Genomic DNA, 22,035 nt, shown 5'->3' with positions numbered 1-22,035 from the left:
CCCCTGGGTACAGGAAGCAGGACTGGGAAAGACCTGGTGTCTTCGTGAGCACCGTTGTCCGTGTGGGGCACCTGAGAATTTGCACTCGTAGGGTAGGAGGCTCGGTCTGGCAGGGGCCCTCCAGCCTGACCCTGGAACACGCATGTCCCCAAACGGCCTCGTGGAAAACAGTTACGTGACGGAGCGGCACCGGCAGGCCCAGAGTGGGGAGGTGCGGGTTCAGTGCCCACTCTGGTGGGACACGGGGTACCAGACCCAGCGCGGTGACCGCCCTCCCTGGGCCCGCCTCCTCACCTGTGCGATGCCGGGCTGGAACCAGATCAGCGTTTCCTGGAGTGGCGCCTCACAATGAGTCCTCGAAGACGCGCTGTTAAGAACAGAAGGTTTGCTGTCACCGGGTGTGTAAAGTGCCACTTCTTCTCCCCGAGAGCCACCACACACTAGGCTGTTAACATCCTCAAGATCGCCGCGGCAAACACTGCTGAACTGAAACCACTTTTCACTTAATAGCCCTCAAGGCCACACGGAGCACGTCTTAGGAAACGCCAGACCAGAGGCGCTTGCTCGGGGGCCGGCACTAAGGATTCTACGTGCTGCAGGGTTCGGGGGCCAGGGATGGGGTGGGGATGGCCTTTCCACCCAACAGCTGTCCCAGACCAAACACCTAAAAGCCACACCCACCCACACTCCCTTTCCCTCCTCCCCCTCATCCCGCAGCCTGAAGGTGTCTCCTCTAGTCCCACACCTCACCCAGCCCAAATCTCACCTCCTGCCTGGACCAGTGCAGCTCCCTGCTGGTCACAGGCTCCACTCCTGTCCTCCCCCATCCCTCATCCACGCTGCAGGAAGGGGTTTGAAAACCGTAAACCAGACCTTGTCACTCCCCTGCCTGCAGCCCTGTAACCTTGACGTAGCCAACATGTCCCCTATAAAATCCAGCCTCTTAGGCAGCAGGCGGGCCCCCGGCTGGTTTGCCCTGCCCCTCCCCTGTCCTCAGCACCGCACGCCTTGGCCCTCCCCATACACACGCTCATTCCTAAGGCCACTCTTTTCTGTGACTTGGTATACTAGGTCCTTGCCTGCTTCAGAGCCTTTGTCCTAGTGGTTCCCCCAAAGCTCCCAGCTGGTTCCTCCACTTCCTATAGGTCAAGTTCCCTCCTCCCTGAGGCCTTCCCTGAACACCTCATCTGCACAGCAGAATCCAAACATGCCAACATCCAGCCCCCGTCCCTGCCCCAACCAAGTTGTCCAAATCTCAGGTTGGGGTGAGGGGGTCTCCCCTGTTGACTGTAAGGAACAGCACCCTGGACACTGGGGCCTATCACATGGCCTGCTCACCGCAGTTAGCTTATTGGTTCACTTAGTGCGTCTAGAGCCCCCATTAGAACATGGCTCCTTCAGGGGAGGGCTGTGTCTGTCTCGCTCACCCCGGATCCCAGAGCCTGGAGCTGTGCCTAGTACGTGCTAAGCGCTCGGTATGTATTTGCAGGAAGAAGGAAGGGGAAGGGGGTGTCTGGGGAGCTCAGGAAAGATTTCTCAGAGGAGATGAGACAAACCAACTTTGATCCTGCACCTGCAGGTTTCTGGTCCTTAAGAATGACGTTGTTGGTTTATGGGAAGGGGAGGCTGCTTACTCCCAAGAATGGATTTTAATCTCCTCTAGGTCAGAAAAGCTGGGAGCCCTATCCCTAGATGCAGATGGGCAGGCGCGTGCTTTCCCTGGGTCACTCACCCTGGAAAGCCAAGAGGTTCGTACTTCGCCCATCTCCCAACTGGCTCAGGGCAGTGGTCCCCAATCTCGGCTGTGCGTAGAATCACCCTGGAAGCTGTACAGCTTGCTCGTGCCTGCACCCCGCCCCCTCCCCGAGATCCTGATTAAATTGGTCTGGGTTACAGTCCAGACTACAGGGTCTTTTAAGTTTCCAGGGGATGCTAATGTGTTGAGACCCACTTCCATCGGCCTGGTCCCCAGCGTGGCCCGGTCCCTCTGCTTCCAGTGCGACGCAGGCAGGCCTGCGGGTCCTGGGGCAGCAGGGCCTGGCTGGGGAGAATCTCACACGAAGTTCCCTGTACCTCTGCTCCTCTTGCTAGAGGCTCACGCCACCCCTCCCCCACACAACACCGGGGTGATTTATCCCAGGAGGAATATCTGTTCTGCAGAAGACCTTCCAGATCCCCGCATTTCCCAGAGGGGATGGAGACAGCAAGAGCTCACAAGTCACACAGCAAGATCAGGGCTGACGCACAGGGAGGACTTGGACATCCCCAGGCCACCTGCTGCCTGTCCTGGCTCCCCGGGCCTTCTGCATAGACAGGTATAGGACAGTCACACGGCAGCCCTTCGTTCCCACCCCCGAGCTGCCTCATATGCCTCAGCTCAGCCACATCGCCTTGGGAAACACTACAGAGCTGCCTCTGTCAGCAGATGGGCATAGTAAACGTACCTGCCCCACACAGGTATGAAGACGAACCACAGTCAGGTTCATGCATAGTAGGGCTCAGTCTGTGCTGGGCACCCTGGCCATCCCTCCCGCCCTCCCTGCCTGAAGATACCAAATCTGCGCATCGTAGCCAGCTATGTGCCCCTGAGCAATCACTTCACCACAGTGCCTCAGCTTTCCCACTTGTAAAATGGACTGACTAATGGATTATGGCAAGGCTTCCAGGAGCTAATATCTGTAAAGTGCCTGGCCCCCAGGAAGTGTCAAATAAATGCTATCAAATTACAACAATGATGATTACTACCCAGAGTCATTGATTTCCTGACCAACAGTCCAAAGCGCTCTCGCCGGGGGTGGGGGGGGGGGGCGCGAGGGGGCTGGATCCAGCCTCCAAATGTATGCCTGGCCTGGGGGCCTCCGTGCCAGAGTGTGACCGCTGCTGCTCCTGGGCAAGAGGGTAGGGGTTAAACAGGGCAGGGCAGGGCTGGGCCGGCCAAGGAACAGGGCCTCTGATCTGAGCATGGGCGGTGCCTCTGTCTCTGAGCCTCTGGCTGTGTCTCAGAGGCCTGCCTGAGGCCTGGAGGTCCAGCCAGTTTGGTGAGTTGACAACTGATCTCACCTGATCTCACCAGGAACTCAGAGAAAGCCTGGCCTGGCTGTTGGTTTCTGGAAACCGGCCTATCCTGCGGGCTCTCCACCTGCAAACTAGTCCTCAGCCACTCAGCTCCCCAGTTCTCTGGACTTTGTCCTGGTCATCCATGAAAAGAGGCTGGTCACAGGTGGCTGTGTTTGTTTTCATGTGGGGCAGGTGATGTGTTTCCTGAAACCTCGGCTGGCTCCGGGGGCTGGCTTTTTGACCTCTGCATGATCTTATTTTTCATTCCCCAATCTTCCCTTTTGTTGTTGTTGTTGTTAAAAGAGAAAAGAAAAAGTATAATAGGCCGTTTCTCTGGGCAACAGGAAAATCACAAGGCCATAGAACGTGATTAGGCTCATGTTTCCTTTAAGACCTGAGTCTGAATCCCAGCTCTGCTTCCAACTAGCTGTGTGACCTTGAGCAAGGGGATCACAGAACCTCTCCGAGCCTTCCCATCTCATCTCTCACACGGGGGTACGAATGCCACCACCTCCGCCATCCCGGGTCAGAAGACACTCAGATCAGACCCTCCCAGGAATCACAGGATCTTAGAGCCCCAGGCCCCCCTGTTTGTCTTACAGATACGGAACCCGCTTCTGCCGCACCATCCCATGAGCCCAGGTGACGGGTCCTCTCCTAAGGACCTTAACACCTGGAGCTGGGACTGACTCCTGGCATTTGGAGGAAGAAGGCCAGGGGCACTCCAGGAACGCAGGCAGCCACCATGCCTGGCCGGACTGTGGCACAGGAGTAACAGCACCTTATAGTTTGTATCATACCATTCCCACTGTCTCTTATTTAATCTCTGTAACGAACCCCACAGAGATACTGTCATACCCATTTAATAGATAAGGAAACTGAGTCTCAGGCGTTCAGTGACCCGCCCAAGGCCACACAGGAAGTGGCTAAGCTCCCTCCTCCTCACCTGCTGCCGAAGTGAATGAAGTAGATGGTGGAGCCAGCTCAGCCCACCCTTCCGCACCCCTGCCTGCCTGCCCCTCATCCCGCCACGGCTCCAAGGCTGCTTCTTGGCTTCCTGTCAGGAGGGAAAAGATCAGCCCCACCAATCCTGGCCAGAGTGTTCTTTCAGCGTGGCTGATGAGGCTGACAGATGTGGCCCTTCCTACGAGGCTCTGCTCTGAAACCCAAGCAATGAGACCGGCAGGCCATTAGCATGAGGAGGACGAGGCCACTTTACAGACGGTACGACACCAAGAAGCGCAGACACCTTGAGCCTTCCAGCCTCCCCACCTGGCACCATGCAGCCAAAGGCTCAAACTGAGGCTGAACCATAGCCTCTGACCTCTCCCTCTCCATGGCTCCCTTTCTGGACTGTTTTTGGCCTTCTTAGCAGGCTACTTGGGCCCCATGCAGACCCTGCCCCCTCCCAATGCTGGTCCTAGGGCTTATATATTTTGACTCACAGTGCCAGAAGGATGCCTTTGACATCACCTACTTTGTCCCCATTTCTCAGATGAAGAGACTGAGGCCCAGAGAGGACTATGAATCCCCACCCTTCTGGGGAATGTGTGTGCTCAGTATGTATGGTGGGGGAAGGGAGGGGATTGGTTAGAGCCATCTCCTTCCCAACCTGTTTCACATAACGATACATGTAGAGAAGTATCTGTTTGGTCCCTGGGGTGGATAGAGAGGAATGCTCCTGGTCTGAGTTGGCCAGCCCAGGGCTCTGTCCCCATGGGCTGAGAAGATAACCAACCATCTCAACACATTGGGGACACTCACCACATCGGCTGGGAAGCCCTAACTTGGAGGAATATTTAGAACTCTCTGAGAGGCTATCCAGGAGCCTCAGATTCGAGGGCCCCTAACAGGAAGACCCGGATGGGCCCTCAGAATTTAGCCACCTTCCGAGGACCCCTCCCCATCCCCGTGGCAGAGGACAGAACAATGAACCAGGTCACAGTATGGCCTTTGAATTGAGAGAGACTTAAATTCCAATCCCACTTCACAGAGCTGTGTGACTTTTGGCAAGTTGCCTACCCACCTTGAGCCTCAGTGTCCTCATCTGTAAAATGGGGCTATCAAGCCTTGGCCGGGGAAATGGTGGGATCAGCTTGCCAAACGCTCGGATGCAAGCACACAGAGACGGGGGGCTGTGGGAAGAGTCAGGCGAAATGACTCCCCTCCTCACACGGCAGGAGGAGGGTGTGCACGAAGACTGTCCCTTGAGACGTAGGACACACACGGCTTCCCGCAAACTGCCCCAGGAAGGTTCCTGTCCCTGCAAACCTGAAACAGACATCGGGCAGAGGGAAGACCGATGGATGGCATGAGCGTTTACGGAAGCATCTCCGAGGCAGCGGTGCTTCGCTAACTTCAGCCAATCAACCCCATGCCGCTCGGTGAGGCGGAAAGCGTGGCTTCGTCATCCTGGGTTATCAGCGGGGGCCCAGGAAGGTGGTGGCCCTTGCCCTTGTCACATGAGCTTTGCGTTCCAGACCCCCTAACCCTGGAGTCCAGGGTCCTGCCTACTTTGTGGCCCGAGGGGCGGCCCGGCCCACCCGGGGGCTCCCAAGTGGCTGTCTCCGCTCAGAGTTTGCGTCCTGCACCAAGCCCACTGCATGGCCATTGAATCTCCAACTCCAGGCAGGCCCTGAGCCGGACACGGGGAGGAAGGAGGAGACCCCCCTGCCCTCAGGGAGTGCCCCGTTTGGAGGGACCCGGATGTGAACGGGAGCAATCACACACCAACATCATCTTAAAGCGGCACCCAGCCAATACTAACCAAAGCTGACATTTTTGCAGTTACCTGTCACCAGCAATCATGCCAAGCGCTTCACACGGCTCAGTTCACCCTTGCGATGACCCGACGAGGTGGCTTCTGCTTTTATCTCCATTTTACGGAGGGAGAAACTGAGGCTCGGGGTGGGAAAGGGACTTGCCCAAGGTGACACAGACCGTAAAGCTGGGAGTTGAACCCCACCAGTCCGACCCTTTGCTGTCATCTACACTGTCTGCAGAAACAAAGTTACAAATGATAGCCAACTAAAATAGTTTCACCAAGGCCTAACCCAAGTTCACTGGGTTTTACAGTCTGGCCTCCCAACCAACTGAAGACATTCTGGAACCACACTCGAGAGCCAGGGACCAGCTCGCACACCCATCACAGAGCCTGGAGGCAGGTGGTTAGCAAAGGGTTAACCTCTGCATCAGGGCTGGGGTTCGTAAGACTCTGAGGCTGGGTGCTAAGTGTGCCCTAGGGAGGCAATTAGGGAGAAGGAAGGGACCCCACATGGCATCAGGCAAGCTCTTTGGTCACAGCATCCTGTCCCTAGGCACTGGGTTCAGGAAGAAAGAAAAAAGGCAGCAGAGATGCTACCTCCTCTAGGCAGCCTTCCCAGAACATTCTCCTGCACAGACTCTTTCAGGGGCTGTCTGGCAGCCCTAATTATCTTGGCATGAGGAGTTAGGGTGGGCATCAGACAGCCGTGGGGTCAAACCCTAGCTCTGTCTACTCCTAACTGCCACTAAACTTTTCTGAGCCTCAGTTCCCTCATCTGTAAAATGGACTAATACCTCCCACCTCCCAAGGCTACAGTTCTCAGCGCCTCTAGGCCTGAGAGGCATTCTGGCTCCAGGGATATTTGATGGGAAGAGCCAGGGACAGACACGGGGGCGGGGTGAATGAGACGCAGTCCAGGAAAAGTGCTGCGCACACGGGTATGGGGACTGTCTCTCTCATGGGTCCTTGGAGGGAGACACAGAAAAGATGGGGCCAAGGGTGGAGGGCAGGAGCAGGTCTCGAACCCCATGAGCTCTGGGGGCATGGGGGTCTTCCTGGCTGGGACCCAACTAAAGTGGCTCAGGCCAGGAGAGAGGGGAAGAGCGGGGCTCTCTGCTTTTTCCTTCAGTCCTTCCCCTCCCCTGCCTCTTCCCCCATGTATCTGTCCCTATTTCCCCCCGTGGCTTCCTCTGAGCTTCGCCCTGGCCCCTGTCTCTCCCTGTGTTCAAGACCAGCTCTCAAGCCTCCTTCTCGCGCATCCTTCCTCCTTAGAGCCTCTGAAGTCCGGAATGTCCAGGGCAACCTCACCAGCATACAGGCCCCCGGCTCCAGCCTAGCCAGCCTTCCCCATAGCAGGTCCCAGCTCCAGCAAGGAGCGGCCTGGGGAAATCCGTTTCCACAGTCAGCTGTAGGCATCCGGGACCTCCGAGCCTGGGATGAAGGGCTGTACCTCCCATGTAGTGGGTAGAACCCAAGCCCCAGGTTCCCGGGCAGGGTGATGGCCATTTAGGCAGCCCAGACACCCGACAGCTGGGGCACAGCCTGTTATGGCTCTATTCCCAGGAACAGAGAGCCCCAGGCCTGGGCAGAGCCAGCCAGGGTGGCTTTGGGTCTCGGTACCTCCAGAGACCTTCTGGCTTCAGAGGTACTTGGTGGGTAGGCAGAGGTAGACTGGTAGGGGGTGTTGCTGGGCGGGACAGGGGAGAGGTAAGGAAAGAGAGACAGAGAATGACAGGGAGAGAGGGAGGGACACAGATCCTAGGTGAAGGGAGCCTTCTGTGCATCCAGGACTCCAGCCCTCTCTGGTCTGCACAGGAAGTCCCCAGGGAAGCCTAAGGCAAAACCCGGCCAGGAATGAAGTCCCTGCTTACCCAAGCAGGATCGCACCCCAGGAGCCAGCCCAGCTCGGCCTCCCCCTACCCACCATCTCCTCTAGCCAACAGCCCGCCTCCCCTGTGGCCTCCCTGAGACCGGTGCCCTCCAGTTCTTACCCGCACTGTCCTTTCCCCACCGGCCATTAACAATGGCCCATCCCCTCCCCAGAACATTCTCCTCAGCCTTGGCCTCCCCCAGATTCTGGGAGCACCAGGCAGAGCCATGGCCGGAAACTGCCCCCTCTGAGATTCCCCTTCTGAGAAGTCTGGGTCTGTATCACCAGAGGGGATACTAGAGGCACTCACAGACCCCGAAGATTGCTGAAGCAGGCAGAGGACATGACCTCAGCCTGCAGTGGCTAAGCCAAAATGAGCACCCAGGTCCCAAACAGCCCCACGGAGTTCCCCAACTTGAGCCCTCAGGGCCCTGGGGAAGGGGAAGAAGAAAGGAACAGAGCTCAACCTGGGCTACCCTCTACCTTCTAATCACAGCTCTTCCCTAAACTTTAGTTTCCCTATCTGTGCAGTGGAGTAGGCCCTATGCCGGCTCCTGGATCTCCTGGGGCAGGAATCTAGGACCCTTCACCCTGGAGACCTCTACCTCCTCTCAACCGGGCTCCCCATTCCCGGTGGGCATGTCTCTGCAAGGCAAAATGTAGCCAAGACTGCAAACACCGTGGATGGGGGAACGGGGCTGGGTGGAGAGGTCATGAGTCCCAGCAGCGGGCCTGGGCAAGCCCCCTTCCTTCTCTAGGATAATAACAGTTCATTCCTGCCTTACAGGGAGGTGGGGGGTTTGAGGAATAAAAATGCTCTCGCACAATAAAGGGAAGCGTGTGATTACTATCACTGTGAGAAGGTCCCATGTGCAGACAGATAGGCATGGAAAGGAAAGGTGTGTAGCACTGTAGAAAGGGATCTGTGTCCCCAGTGGGCCCCAGGGCCAGGCTTGGCATTCCAAGAATTGTGAGCATAGGGACCTGCTGGGGGTGGGGGGCACCACCTCGGTCTCAGACAGTCAGGTGGGGCCTCTGGCCCGCTCCCCTAGACAGGCTACTGCCCCCAGGCAACCCAGCACACCAGGCCAGGAGCCAAGAACTCAACGGCCTGGTGAGCCTCCGGGTGTCCAGAGGGGAAGGGGACCATTCATGCTGCACCAGGAAAACAGACAGGTAAATGAACGATGCTGGGCTCATGAGAGGCAGCCCTCAGGGCTTCGGGTCACCTGGATTCCCACCCCTACCCTACCGGGAAGGCTCCAGGGTGATCCTGAGAATGTAGAAGGTAGGAGTAACCCCCTTCTGAAGATCAGGAAACAGGCTCTAGGAGGGATTATGCCCAGAGTCACAACTTAGAACCGGCAGAGCCTGATTAAACATATTTATGTTTGGGGGCACCTGGGTGGCTCAGTCGGTTAAACATCCAGCTTGGGCTCAGCTCATGTACTCGCAGTTGGTGAGTTCGAGCCCCGCGTCAGGCTCTGTGCTCACAGCTCAGGGCCTGGAGCCTGCTTCGGATTCTGTGTCCCCCTCTCTCTGCCCCTGCCCTGCTCGTGCTCTGTCTCTCAAAAATAAACGTTAAAAAAAAACACCTTTTTTTAAAAAAACCCACATTTATGTGTGCAGCTGATTCTGTCCCTCTGCCCAATCCTTCCTCGGTTATCAGCCTAGAACAGCCCCTAGCTAGAGCAGATACAGCGCAGGCCTTAGACCAAGGCCCAACCAGATATGGGCTCAAATGTGTTAGGTGGGTGGAGGCAGAATGAAGCCCGAGCTGACTGCAGGGGAGGGGAGGGGAGGGGTGGGGAGGGGAAGCAGAGGCATTTCCTGAGCACCTCAACCCCAACAGACGTCAGTGGTGGTAGGTACTTTGCACGCTTTATCTCATGCAAGCTTCACAAATGTCAGTGAGAAAAGTAGCTTCATTTTTAAGAGAAGGGAGCCAGAGGTCAGAGAAGATAGGGCACTTGCTCAAGGTCACCAAGTGTGAGAGCCACAAGTGTGAGGCTGACCCTGAGGGGGTCGGCCATGCCCGGCCCACCCAGACCCAGCACCCTGAGCCCTGCCAGCCTGGTGGACCCTTCAGGGGCTCAGACCTACAGCAGCCACAGCCCCTGGTCTCATGGCCTCAGGGAGGAGTTAACTAACTCGGTTAATTAGCTCACCCGCTGGGCAGAACCCAAGACAGCTGAGTTGGCTTGGCCAGAGCACATGGCTGGCCCCCAAGAGGTAGGTGGCTAGAGCTGGGCCTAGAAGGATGAGGAAGGCTTGAGTCGGGGGACAGGGGAGGAGGTGAGGGCATCCGGGCAGAACTGCAGGGCCCAGACACCATTGTCTGGGAGTCTGGAAAATTCTGTACTGTGCAGAAGTACAGGAGGGCAGGCACAATCCCCAGGGGAAGCCAGGAGCTGAGGTAGGAGGGACAGCCGGGCCGGACCCCACCTCCCTCCATCAGCAGGGGCCCCAAATGGCCAGGCAGGAGACGGTAACAGGGACAGCCCGAACCACTCCATCTTCCCTCCGCAGGCTCCTGGCCCAGAGCGAGGATCCCAGTCCAGTCCTTTCCTAGAGCCCCTTGTACCCAAGAGCCACCAGCCCGGGGAAGAGTCCTGGGATGCCCAATCCTGAGGCAGAGAATAGAGAGGAGGCCAGAGTTCTCTCTCCTTACTAAGGAGGACAGCTCAGGGTGACAGACCAGGCTCAGGATGGGGAGCAACGCAACACAGCTTTAAGTCCTGGCCCCAGCGCTCTGTCGCTGTAGGATCCCCGGGCATCTCACTTGCAGCCTGTCATTATCTATAAAATGGGCTCAGAAATAATACCCTCCCTGCACACTTTACAGGGTGTTGCGAGGTCTGCAGGAGTAAGTACGTGAGAAAATGTCCACTGCTAAAAGCTATAAAGCGTAAGGTATCATTAGCAGAAATGAGAACCCCCTGAGGAGGGGAGTGACTTCCCCAGGGTCACACAGTCAGACGGTAGCAAAGCGCCATTTGAACTGGGTCTCCCGATGGTGAGGCCAGGGCCCTCCCAGGGCGAGACGCCGAATTCCAGGGCAGCTGTGCCCCTTGGGCCGACCTTCTTTGCAGGAGTCGAGGGTAGGGCATAGGCTGCCCCCCAGCTGTACTGGTCCAGGACCCACCACTACTCTAGACGAGGGGGCCCAGCCTTGGAGTTCGGGATCGAAAGCCCAACTCTGTGCCTTTCAGCTGTGACTTTGGCCAAGTTGCTACGACCCTCCATTTCCCCATCTGTACAATGGGGGCTGGCAGGGGGGTGACTGATACATGGCTACACAGTGTCCAGGGCAGGCCCGGCACATATTAGATGCTTAACAGAGGAGGGTTCTCTCCTCGTCCTCTGCTGTGCCTGCCAGGGGATGGTCGGGCACACGTTTCCGTGGCTTCCCAGAAAAATGTCCAGAACAATAACTGGGAATATAAACTGGTTGGAGAACACTAGATCTTAGAAGAAGATCATGTTACTGAATGGCTAGTGGGTAGGGGCTTGCGGTGGGGGGGGGGGGGGGGGATAAAAAATAGAGCAAGACCCTGGCTCAGAGACAGTGTGGAGAAACCTGCCCTCGAAGCCCCCTCACCTGGGGTCCCCTGGGGCAGGCACAGTGTTCAGGGAAGGCACCTCTTGCTCTGCCCCAGATCGGCAGGAGAGAAGCCCAGAGTGTGTGATATAGTGTAGGGGGTGGGGAGGGGTGTTGTAGGGGAGCAGGGAGAGGTGACAAGGACAGGGTTCCTGTATTGGTGCCCCTGCTGACTTTCAGGGCACCCTTGGACATATTAGGTTGCCTGTCAGAGCCTCAGTTTTCCTTTCTGTGAAACGGGGATGGCGATAAACATCTTATCCTCCTGCACATAAATATATAAATAGCACATGCTGGAAAAGGTGACTGGGGTGGCGGCAGGCAGAATGTGAGTTCAGACCTCACACAAGCCTTTACTAAACAGGACAAGGTTCCTACTGTCAGCAGGACCAGGAGCTGGACTCACCACACAGCCTCCCCTACTCCATGGATTCTTAAATTCTAATTCCCAGACCAGTATCTCCTAGCAACATATTAGCAATGCAACATTCCCGGGCTGCAACTCAGACCAATGGAATCAGAAAACCTTGTGGGTATGATCTGTGCTTTAACAAACCTTCCAGGAGATTCTGCCACATGTCAGAGTTTGAGAACCAACGGACCCCTCCCTGACCCAACTCCTACTCCAGACAAGCATCCTCCCACAGATTCCTCTTCCCATTCCCTGGCTCCCCGAAGGCTGTTGGGAAGGAACGAGTCACCATGGAGAAAGGTCATTAAATAGTAAAGAGATCTCATAATTAGTTAATGACACCACAGGCTCCTGGAAAGGAGACAGGAAGAGGGTCAAAAGTCAGACTACGATTGAAGAGGAAAAGCTCCCCCATATCTGTCTTTCTCTTTCTGTCTCTTACACACACACACACACACACACACACACACACACACACACAGAACCAGCCTCCTTCCTTCCATGCACTTGCTCCCTAGCACCCACAGACACAGTGCCCTCTCTCTCTGGTAGTGCTGGAGCTAAGTGTTTGGGGGGGGGGGTTACATTCTGGTGGATATTGGGGAAAGGGCTTATGGTCCTCAGACCATGAGTTTAAAACCCACCTGACTCGAAAACCACTTCTAGGAATTCACTCCGCGGAGAGCATTAGATTTGAGCGCAAGATATACGGAGGGACAAAGTGGCCACTATAGCAATGTGGAAGCTAATGAAAAATTCAAAATGGCCTAAATGTGCAACAGCAGGAGAATGCTCAACTGGGTCGTGGTAGATCCACGGGGTGTGTTGCTATGGAGCGGGGAAACAGGCTGCGGAAGAATATTGAATAACATGGAAAAATCCTCCCTCTACTCTGCTAACCTAAAGTGGCGGCACAGGACGTGGTTCCTATGGTATAATCCCGATTGTGTGTGTGTGGACACCGAACTACCCCCAGTGCTGCTTTCCGAGTTGTTATTGCCTCCTTTGCATCTATTCTCTAACTTCCAAGTTTTTCCACAAAAATTATGTCTTCAATAATTATAAAGCCTGTGTGTGTGTGTGTGTGTGTGTGTGTGTGTGTGTGCCCATTTGGTTCAGATGGAGACAGATGTTTTTTGAACAGTTGACAGAAATATCTCCTTCCTACACCAGAACCACTGGCCTGGGGCCACCTCTGCTGCAAGGGGGACTTGGTCTCCCCTAGGGAGTGTCCACATTCCAGGCGGACATCATCCCAATGAGCATGATCAGGACCATGAGTGGAATCTAAGGGAGGCTGGGTTTGTTCAAATTCTATACCATATGTTTAAAAGTCACATCTGTGCAGAGATGACAGTTAGTGGGTTCTCCCGGCCTTGAGGTATGCAAACAAAGACTGGATGCTGTCCACTAGACTGGGCAGGTAGATTGACTCGATGAACCACAGACATGCCCACAAGACCACAATCCCATTAGTGCAGGCACAAGCCCCTAACTGTGCGCTCCACTCTAAGCCAGGAACCCTCAAGCCAAAGCTGGGCTCAGACAGTCCGATCGAGGACTAAGCACATGGAAGCCGGAGGCCCTCTTGGCCCTCAGAGCTCCAAAGAGTCCTGGAAAGCTCCTTTACGTCAGATCGGAGATCTCAGTCTCCGGGGAGGAGGACTCTGTCATTTCTCAATAGGAGTGGCAGGAGCAGCCTTCATTCATAACCACCCTCATCAGTCTCTGGCTTTTACTGAGGGTGCATTCTGCACTGGGCCCACCGCTAAGCATTTCACCCATATCCATTACCTCATTTAATCCTCCCAAGGGCAAGCCGTGGTAGACGCACCACTATCGCTACCCAGCTCACAGATAAGGAAACCACGGTTCTGAGCGGTTGAGACACTTGCCCAAAGGTGAGCAGATGGTGGGAAGAAGAGCTGGCCCCGTACCTAAGCCCCCTGCTTGCAGCTCGTCCCCAAGGGATTTGATGCAAGGTTTGCAAAACCAGCTACACAGTCTCCCGGCAAACGAGGAGCCTGCTGCTCAACCGTGCCAGGAGCGCGTGTGAGGCAGAGACAAAGGAGATCAGAGGATCTTTCCGAGAGCCTCTAAATGCCCAGCGTGAGTAGACGACACACCCTCCCTGCCCCAGCTGCTCCTCCGTTATGTGTTCAAGAGAGGTCGGGGAGGTGAGTTGTCTATGCAAAACCACAGGGACCCAAGGACTAGCCACCCACTCACGTCTGCAAGGACCTCAGACAAATCAATCCCCCCCGACCCCCACGGAGTTTCTATTTTCTCTATACACCAGGACATCTCATCAGGTCCCACCGCAAAAACATTCTGATAAACCGTCTCTCCTAAAACAGCGGGAAAATGATTTTCCAACTGTAGCAGAATTATTCATTGTTACCATTATCATAAGCAACGACAAATGAACACTTCGTGAGCGCTTACTGAATACCCAGCGTCATTCAAAGAGCCTTATGCTTATCAGGGGAACGAACATTCCCCTCCCCACTTGTTTCTCCGTGGAGGGACCTCTACCGGGAGAACACCTCTGGTCCGGCTCTGCCCCCTCCTTTACTTCCGGACCCCAACAGTGGCTTATGTGATTGGCTCATCTAGGAGACGCGCTGGGCGTGCTCTCTGTGGGGTCCCGCCTCCCCCAGAGCCAGGCTGCCTGCATGAAGCCTTCCATCTGGGTTGCTCTCTGTACTACCACCTGCTCCTTGCAGGGAGGTTGGCCCCTGTCCAGCGTTGCCTGTGACCGGACAGGTAACTGTGCCAGCTCGAGGGCAGACGGTTAGCAGGCCCTCTGGGCCCCAGATCGAAAGCCACGTTTTCCAGCCAGCCTTCTCAGTAATGACACTTCCGTGTGGAGCTCCCATCTTTGCCATCTGTTTTCATTTGGTTCCAAATTCAGGAGAAGCGGGGTTCGCTCTAAAACCTCAACATGTGTTAAGCTCCTGCCCTGATTAGCTATTACTACTCTCATCCCTAGTTTACACATGAGGAAATTAAGCCCTCTGGTGTCGGCTGTTGAAAAGTTTTCTAAACAAGCATCACTCAGAGCGTATCGCCCACGATGGAAGTCGGAGGACACGCCCATGCAGAGCAGACTCTTCTCTCCCAGGCTCTGGGGCCCTCCAAAAACACTCCATCTGTCTTCTGAGGCCTGACAAATTGATACTCAACTTCAGACAAAACCCACCCCCTTTGGGGGGAAAAAAATGACATATATAATTTATTAACAACAAAGACCTGAATTGGACCCCAAGTTCACGGATACATTTTTGTTTAACTGTGTATAGCAAGTTCTTTGATAGCTGTATTGTATAAGAGTGTTCCTTCTTTCCGGAGCATAAAAACATGGAAGTCGTTGCAGACGATTCAGAAAATGGGGAAAAGTAAAAAAAAATAAAGGTCTGTAACCTGATCTGTATAATCCCATTGTTATGTGAGTATTCAAACGTACTTTTCCATCCACTTTTCAGCCTTGAGTACAGTCATGAGATGGGGCGGGGGGTGGGAGACGGGGGGGGGGGGGGGGGGGGGGGGGTGTAGCCCTAGCATTGTGTGTCTGCAGTGCCTCCTTGATGGCATCCGGGACTCACCCACCCACAGTGGCTGTCCCGGTGCAGGAGAATGGGCTGGGCACCCAGAGTCCTCTTTCTGAATAAAACCCTACAAGCGCCCACCGTGACTCTGCATGTGCCTCATTCGCGAAAGCCAAATGCAGGGTAATAGTTAACAGTTAACCCCATGACGGGCTGTAACTCGCCCAGGGTCACGTGGCAGGTAGAGGACGGGCTGGGATCAGAACCCGGGTCTCCTGATCCCCAGACTCAGGCTATTCGCCAAGCTTTCCTGCCCCCGCCCCAAGACTGAAATTCTGCTTCCTATTGATAATAGCACCACTACCAAAACGAGCTGATATATATACAGCACCTACTATGTGCCGGGCACACATCATAAGCGCTTCACATACATTAATTCAGATCATTCTCAACAACCCTATGAAGTGAGTACTATCATGATCCCCACTGTAGATGCTTAAACCGATGCACAGAGGGGCTAAACACTTGCCCAAGGTCATGGCCAGCAGGTAAGCGGCAGGGCCAGGAATCATCCTCAGGCACTTTGGTTTGTAACATTTCTTATGGTTCCTTCCCAACTTGCGCCAAGCCCAGCTCTACCCCAGGCAGGCTTCTGGAGCACTTACTGCCTGAAGAATTAGGAAACCTACCCGGAAGTTCACCTCCCTGGACAAAGTCGTTCTGCAACTCCACAGAGAAGCCAGGATCTGAGCCCAGACTCCCTAACACCCAGACTCTGACGCTTTGTCCACGTTCCTGCATTGGCTCTATAAGCCTAGGTCCAGAAACAGATCACCCCTCAACCCAGCAAGGAAAGTCAGGCACAGGACCCAAAGAAGAGCCAGAAGCCCCCCTGTGGGGAAAGAAGCCAGAGTGAGGTGCCTCCCAGAGTTGCACAGCTCATGGCCTGCAAAGATGCTGTCACGGATGGCCTCCCAGAGGGCCCCTCTCCTCCCCCAGCCCCGAGTCCGTGCCCTCACAGGGGAACAGCATTTTACCCCAATAACTGCTGACTTGAAGGCACCTTTTCTGGCTGAGTCAGGGTTCACTAAGGGCCAAAGTGGCCCCTTCACTACTGGAGCTGGAGGAAGTCGGGCTGTTCCCCTCTCAGGAGGGGAAAGGCCAGGCCTCACAAGGGAAGCTGAAGCCCTGACTGAAGCCATCCCATGCCAGCCAAGCCGATCTCGCCTCCCTGGACCCGGGCTCCAGGATCGAGAGGGGCGGGGGCAGGGGGGTGGCTGCGCAGGCATCCAAACCCTGCTTCCCGGCTCCACCTTTGCCAGGCAGCCACCAAGGATCTGGCACCGAGCTGGGTCCTGCTGGGCCACCCCAAGGAGAATCACTTACTTATTCATTCAACCATCACTTCCTGACAGCCTGCTGTGTGCCAGGCCTTGTGCCAGGAGTCAAGGATACAGAGATGGACAGGGCGGTCCCTTCCCGGGAGGGTTCACAGAGACACTCCAGATACCACAAAATAACATGAAGAGGAAAGTACTCAGTGTAGACAAGCACGGGGTGGTGGGGGGCGGGGGGTGTAGGGAAAGGAAGGGCTTGGAGAAAATCTGCCCCCCATCTTCGGACCTGTTTACCCTCAGAAAGCTTAGAGTGCCACTGGGGAGGCGCATGCTTTTGGCCTCATTTCATGCTATGAGGTCATTACCATTACCCAATTCGCAGATTCAGAAACTGAGACTCAGAAAGGGTCACAAAGCCAGCAAGGGGCAGAGCCAAGACTCTAGCTCCAAAGTCCAGCTTTTGGCCACCCTGTTCTACTATCTCCCTAATCTGCAGACAGACAGAAGGTAGGAAAGTTGCTTCCGGTGGGGGAAGCAAGGGAGAGAGGTGGGCCCAACTCTTGCATGTGTGAGAGCCGTCTCCCAGTTCCACGCTATATGGAGACAGGGGCGGTGGGGGGGGGGGGGGGGTGCGTGTGTGCATGTGCTCACATGTGCCCTACTTTACAAACACAGATCCCAGGCTACAGAACTTCCTAAAAGCCAAGTAAAGGATGGGTCACCAGCACAGAAGGGAAGGAAGCCCAGAGAGAGAAAGAACTTATCAGAGGTCACGCAGCCGGTAACCAAAGGAGCTGGCACAAAATCTAAGAACCAGAATACGGGCCTCTTCCCTCTCCTCAGCTGTGTCTCCAAGTCAGCACAGAGTGAATCAGCACTGACAGGAAAACCATAGTGTAGGGGGAACCCCAGGTGTGAGTCAGGAACCCGCCAGCCCCCAGACGGCAACTGGGCCTGTGACATAGGCCCTGAGCCTGTGGTTGGCCACCTCGCAGGCAGCATCGGGGGAAGAGGGCGGGAGGAAAGCAACGCACGCCACACTGCAGGCCGTGTTTACCTCTGGGCTTCCCTCCTGGCTCCTCACATCCAGGCTTAGAGGAGGGGAAGCTGGTGGGCAGGGCAGTTCCTGCTGAGATTAAACAGAACCCCCCCCCCCCCAGCCCCAGCCCTGGCCCCATCCTGTCCCACGGAGGGGCCCAGGCTCTTCCCTCCCTCCCACCTTTCACGGAGCCAACTCCTGACTGTTTGATGCTCTTGATTAAGTCATAACCGCCCCCTCGGAGCTTCTCATGCGGTGGAGGAAGTGGGTATAACGGTTTGGAGCCAGGGGTCAAGGCCAAGCCAAAACCCGGGGGTGCCAGCTGGGCCCAGATGCTCCAAATCCAAAAGAATGCTCAGGGCTTGGCTCCAGTCTTCAGGTGGACTGGGGTTGGGTCCCCAGGGTAGGGAAGAGTGAGGAGGAGGTGGGGGAGCTTCCAGGAGGTGGCTCACACGTCTGTCTGAAACTTCGAGAGAGGGGACTGCCTCATATTGCAGAAACTTCACAAGAGCCAACCAAAATTCAGCGCCCCCCCACACACACACGCGGGAAATGTGTCCCCACTGGCTAACCTCTCACCCCAGCCCTCCTGGACTGCAGCTAGGAGGGGGAGAGCCACGGGCACTTCTTCCCATCGACCTTGCTCTCACACCCACCGCTGATGGGTGCAAGCTCCTACCACTTGGCCCAAATGCCTCCCTGGCAAGCACAGGGCCTCCCTGGGCGGCTCCCTCCCTATCACTCTGTAGCATGTTATCACCCTCCCCAGCACCTCTGAGCCCCTGCTGTGCACCAGGGTCTAGGCTGGACGGGGAAACCAAGCAAAACAGGGCATCCATAGGGACCCTTTCTCCTCTTCCCACGTGACCCTGGCTCCCCTCCCACCCCTTTGACGGTGCCCCTTCTTTCACGCCCGGCTCCTTCCCCATCACCACAGCCATCAGATCATTCTCCCTTGACTCCTGGGGTCCCTCACCCCAGCACATCAAGCAAGGCTGCCTTTCCTGAAAAGCCCCTCTGATTATGTCACTCCCTGGCTCAAAAACCTTCAGTGGCTCTCACCTTCTACAAATCAGATCTAAACATTTCACCTTGGCATTGAAGGCCTTCCGTGAGTTGACCCAACCTACCACCCCCCCCTTCACATCCCCGCACGATTCCAATTCTTCAGCCAGACTGATCAACGCAGCGATTTCTTAAAAATTCCCTCAACCCACTGACCTCCTGGACTTTGCCAAGGTATTTTCCTCTGCCCAAAACTTTCACTGGCGCTGCTGAAACCTTCCCAATCCTGAAGACCCACCCAAAACTCCACCTCCTCCATGAAAGTTCCCAGTAATACTTTCTTCATTTATCTCTTATCAGAGTCACTGGTGTCCCTTCCCAGACCGTAAACAACTAAGGATGGGGGCAATGTGTCATCCTTCATCATTCGTCATGTGAGTTGGTGGGGTAGTGGGGAAGGCTTTCCAGTATTTGCTTACTAAGTTCTGTTTGAGACGAACGTCTTCTCCTCCCGCATGGGCTCCACCTACTGACCCTCTTCCTCCCACCACACCACACTCTAATCTTATGCCATTCACATGCTTGGACAGGGGAGTCTGTGGCCCCAAGTCGATCCAACCCAGGACTTGGGAGCCCAGGCAGAAAAATGTTGCTCAAGTGTCAGCAACTCCAGGAAGCCCCTCTCCCTCTGCTCTGGTTTCTTCATTGTCTCGCTGCTTCTAAGCACCCTCCCCTCCCATAGACACAGTCTCCTCCATGCAGTGCAGCCTTCAATCAGCCTCCGTCCCATACTACTTTCTAGCTGGTTCCAAAGTGTAGGGCTCATCTCCCCAGGACATTCAGGGAGTCGACATGCAGCACCCCCAGTCTCCTTCGCTGCCCAGCCTTGATCAAACAGTTTATGGGACGCCCGGGTGGCTCAGTGGGTTAAGCATCTGACTCTTTGATTTCAGCTCAGGTCATGATCTCGAGGTTTGTGAGTTGGAGCCCCGCTTTGGGCTCTGCCTAACAGCGCGGAGCCTGCTTGGGATTCTCCCTCTCTGTCCCTCCCCTGCTCTCTCTCAAAATGAATAAAATAAACTTCAAAAAAATCTTAAAAAAAAAAAAAAAGCAACAGGTAACACACTAACCCTCACTCTCACCCCAAGCCAAGTATGCAATGGAACAGCTGGATTCCAAACACTAGAGCAACAGACTCATGAAATCTCATCTGGCACCAAGCCCTGGATGTGAGTTATCTTCCCCAGCAGGAGCATGGTGGGGGTGGGGAAGCCCTCATTGTCAGCAACTCAAAATGAGGGCAGAGCCCAGGTCTGGCTAGGTCACCTCTGTATCTCCTAGCTCCATCTAATATATAGTAGGTGCTCAGTAAACACTTTGGGGTTTATTGAATTGGACAACCACCAACCTCAAGCACTATTGCAGAAAACTCAGCCACTCTTTGGTCCAGATGACACACTCCCCAAACCTGAAATGGACAAAGTGATGCGGACCCTTTCATCCGCATGAAAGGGTGGCAATTTCTGGCTCTCACAAGGTCAGGAGGGGCTGCAGCCAGGATCCGGCCCTCCAAAACCAGGCTCGTTCCTAGGCAGGAAGCCAGCCCATCATCACCTGCCCATCTGCATCAGGGCAGCTGTCATATAGTGAGGCCTCGCTGGGTGCCTGGTGCCTTGCTAAACACTGTGTATACATTATTCTATTTAGTCTTTGCTGCTGCCGTTGGGTACTGTCGTTACTCACATTTTACAGATGAGGAAACTGAAGCTTGGAGGAGAATGGAATCCTAGCCAGTTTGGTCCCAGGGCCTAAGATCTTGACCACTGAACTAGACTGCCCAGCTACCACAGCCATGGCACTGATCTACTACCGCCAGGAACAGAAATCCAAGAGCTAACCTTGAGCATGAAGCAGCAAGAGCCCTGGGCCGGGGGCTTGACTCTGGGCCCACAGTTTGGTGGGGCTTTCCCTTCTTTTCCCCACTCACCCTGGTAAGAACTTGTCCCCTGGTTTCCAACCAGGGCCTCCCAGGCCAGCTCACCTGGAAATGCCCCAGGAGGGTGACAAAAGCCCCACCGAGGTTCTGGTCTGAAGCTTACTGGGATCTCAGCGCTGGGGGAAGGGGAGACTGAAATTTCCCTGATTTAGGCTGCTTCCCAGGGCTTGTGGGCTCAAGGGCCATGCGAAGAACTCGTGTGATCTCTAAAGTAATTCGCTTAACGCTCCAGGAGAGTTCACCTGGCTCCGTGCTGCTCGGCAGGGAGAGAAACCGCAGTTGGGCAGCGTTGTGAACACCCTTCGCCGAACTGCAGGCTGCTCTCATCTGCCAGCCCGCACCTTCCAGGGTTTTTGTGAGAAAGGGCAACAAGGAGCACCTGGTTCAACCTCCTCGGTTTACTGAGCCCGTTAAGTCCCGACCCGGGTGGGGGGTCGGGCCCGGGGCCACACTGCGGGTACGTGGCGGAGCTGGAGTACTGGGGGGTCAGGACTCGGAGACTTTATGCTCCCTTTCACCCACCAGCTGCCTCCGTAGCCCTATCTGTCACTTGTTCCGAGAAAGCTGCCCGAGCGGGCTCTGGAAGTGGGAACGAAAACTAACTTTGCTATTGTTTGTCCGGCCGGCCTCCCCCCTGCCCCTTCTCACCGGCTGGCTTTGCTTTCTGCTCGGCGCTGCAAGCCGCAAGCCCCTCGCCGTCCGACTGCGCAGCCCTGGACTCAGTCTCTCTGCGGTCCCCCTCCCGACGGCCGTCGGGGATGGCTGCCGCGGGGCCAGGCCCCGCCCTCCTGGAGGACACGCCCCGGGCACGCCCCCTGCCCTGCTCCCAGGCCCCGCGGGAATGTAGTCGGCCCCGGGCCAGATCCGGCTCCGCCCACCAGGCCTCCGGTGCAGCCGCCCAGCGGGGGTTGGGCCCGTCTCTTGCCCCGCCCCTCTCCGTTATGGCCTCCCTAATTCAGCCCGGTGGCTCCGCCCCCGGGCCCGCCTCCTCGACCCTGTCCTCTGCGCCCGGAGGAGGCCTGCCTCCCTACCTTGCTAGGCGAGCGCGGGAGCCCGGCTGGTGGGAAGCCCCAACACAGCGCTGCCTAACCGTCCCGCCCCTCCTCGGCCTTCCTCAGCTGTCCCCGCCCCCCCCAGACCCTACCGCCACCCCGCCTGGGTCACGATCTCCTCTCGGCCTACCCCAGCCCCCTTGGGGGAGGCGCCCCCTCCCCAGGCACGCCTTTCCCCGCCTCAGCGCCTCCCTAATCCTGTTCTGCCCTGCCAACCTCAACCTGGGGCGGGCCGGCCTCGGGCCCCAAGCTGGCATTCCAGGGCGGGTGCGTCCGGGTGCGACCGGGGACGGCGTGGGAGCGGTTTGCGTTCCAAGTCCGAGCCTTTATCAGCAGGCGACCTGGGCCCGGGCA

At 56.0% G+C, this 22,035-nt stretch overlaps 1 protein-coding gene across 3 annotated transcripts in view; it reads right to left on the bottom strand.

The window, feature by feature from the left end:
* Nucleotides 1-21,417, bottom strand: part of CD82 (CD82 molecule) — a 51,041-nt gene extending 29,624 nt beyond the window's left edge. The window contains exons 1-2 of one of the 3 annotated variants that reach the window (XM_007082076.2): nt 21,278-21,417; nt 295-367 (exon numbers count right to left, since the gene is read on the bottom strand). Coding sequence is in view for 1 of the 3 variants with exons in the window: in XM_042957715.1 (XP_042813649.1) it covers nt 295-367; nt 5,849-5,865 (90 nt within the window). In the remaining 2 variants the exon portion in view is untranslated. Of the gene's footprint in view, nt 1-294; nt 368-5,083; nt 5,329-5,848; nt 6,017-21,277 lie in introns of those variants that run through there. The other 2 variants (XM_042957715.1, XM_042957716.1) reach the window with 2 other exon arrangements.
* Between the last annotated feature and the right edge of the window lie 618 nt (nt 21,418-22,035).

The sequence above is a fragment of the Panthera tigris genome, chromosome D1 (assembly GCF_018350195.1).
Source record: "Panthera tigris isolate Pti1 chromosome D1, P.tigris_Pti1_mat1.1, whole genome shotgun sequence".
NCBI lineage: Eukaryota > Metazoa > Chordata > Mammalia > Carnivora > Felidae > Panthera > Panthera tigris.
The sequence above is the reverse complement of the archived record's forward strand: the minus strand, read 5'-3'. Positions and strand labels throughout refer to the sequence as shown.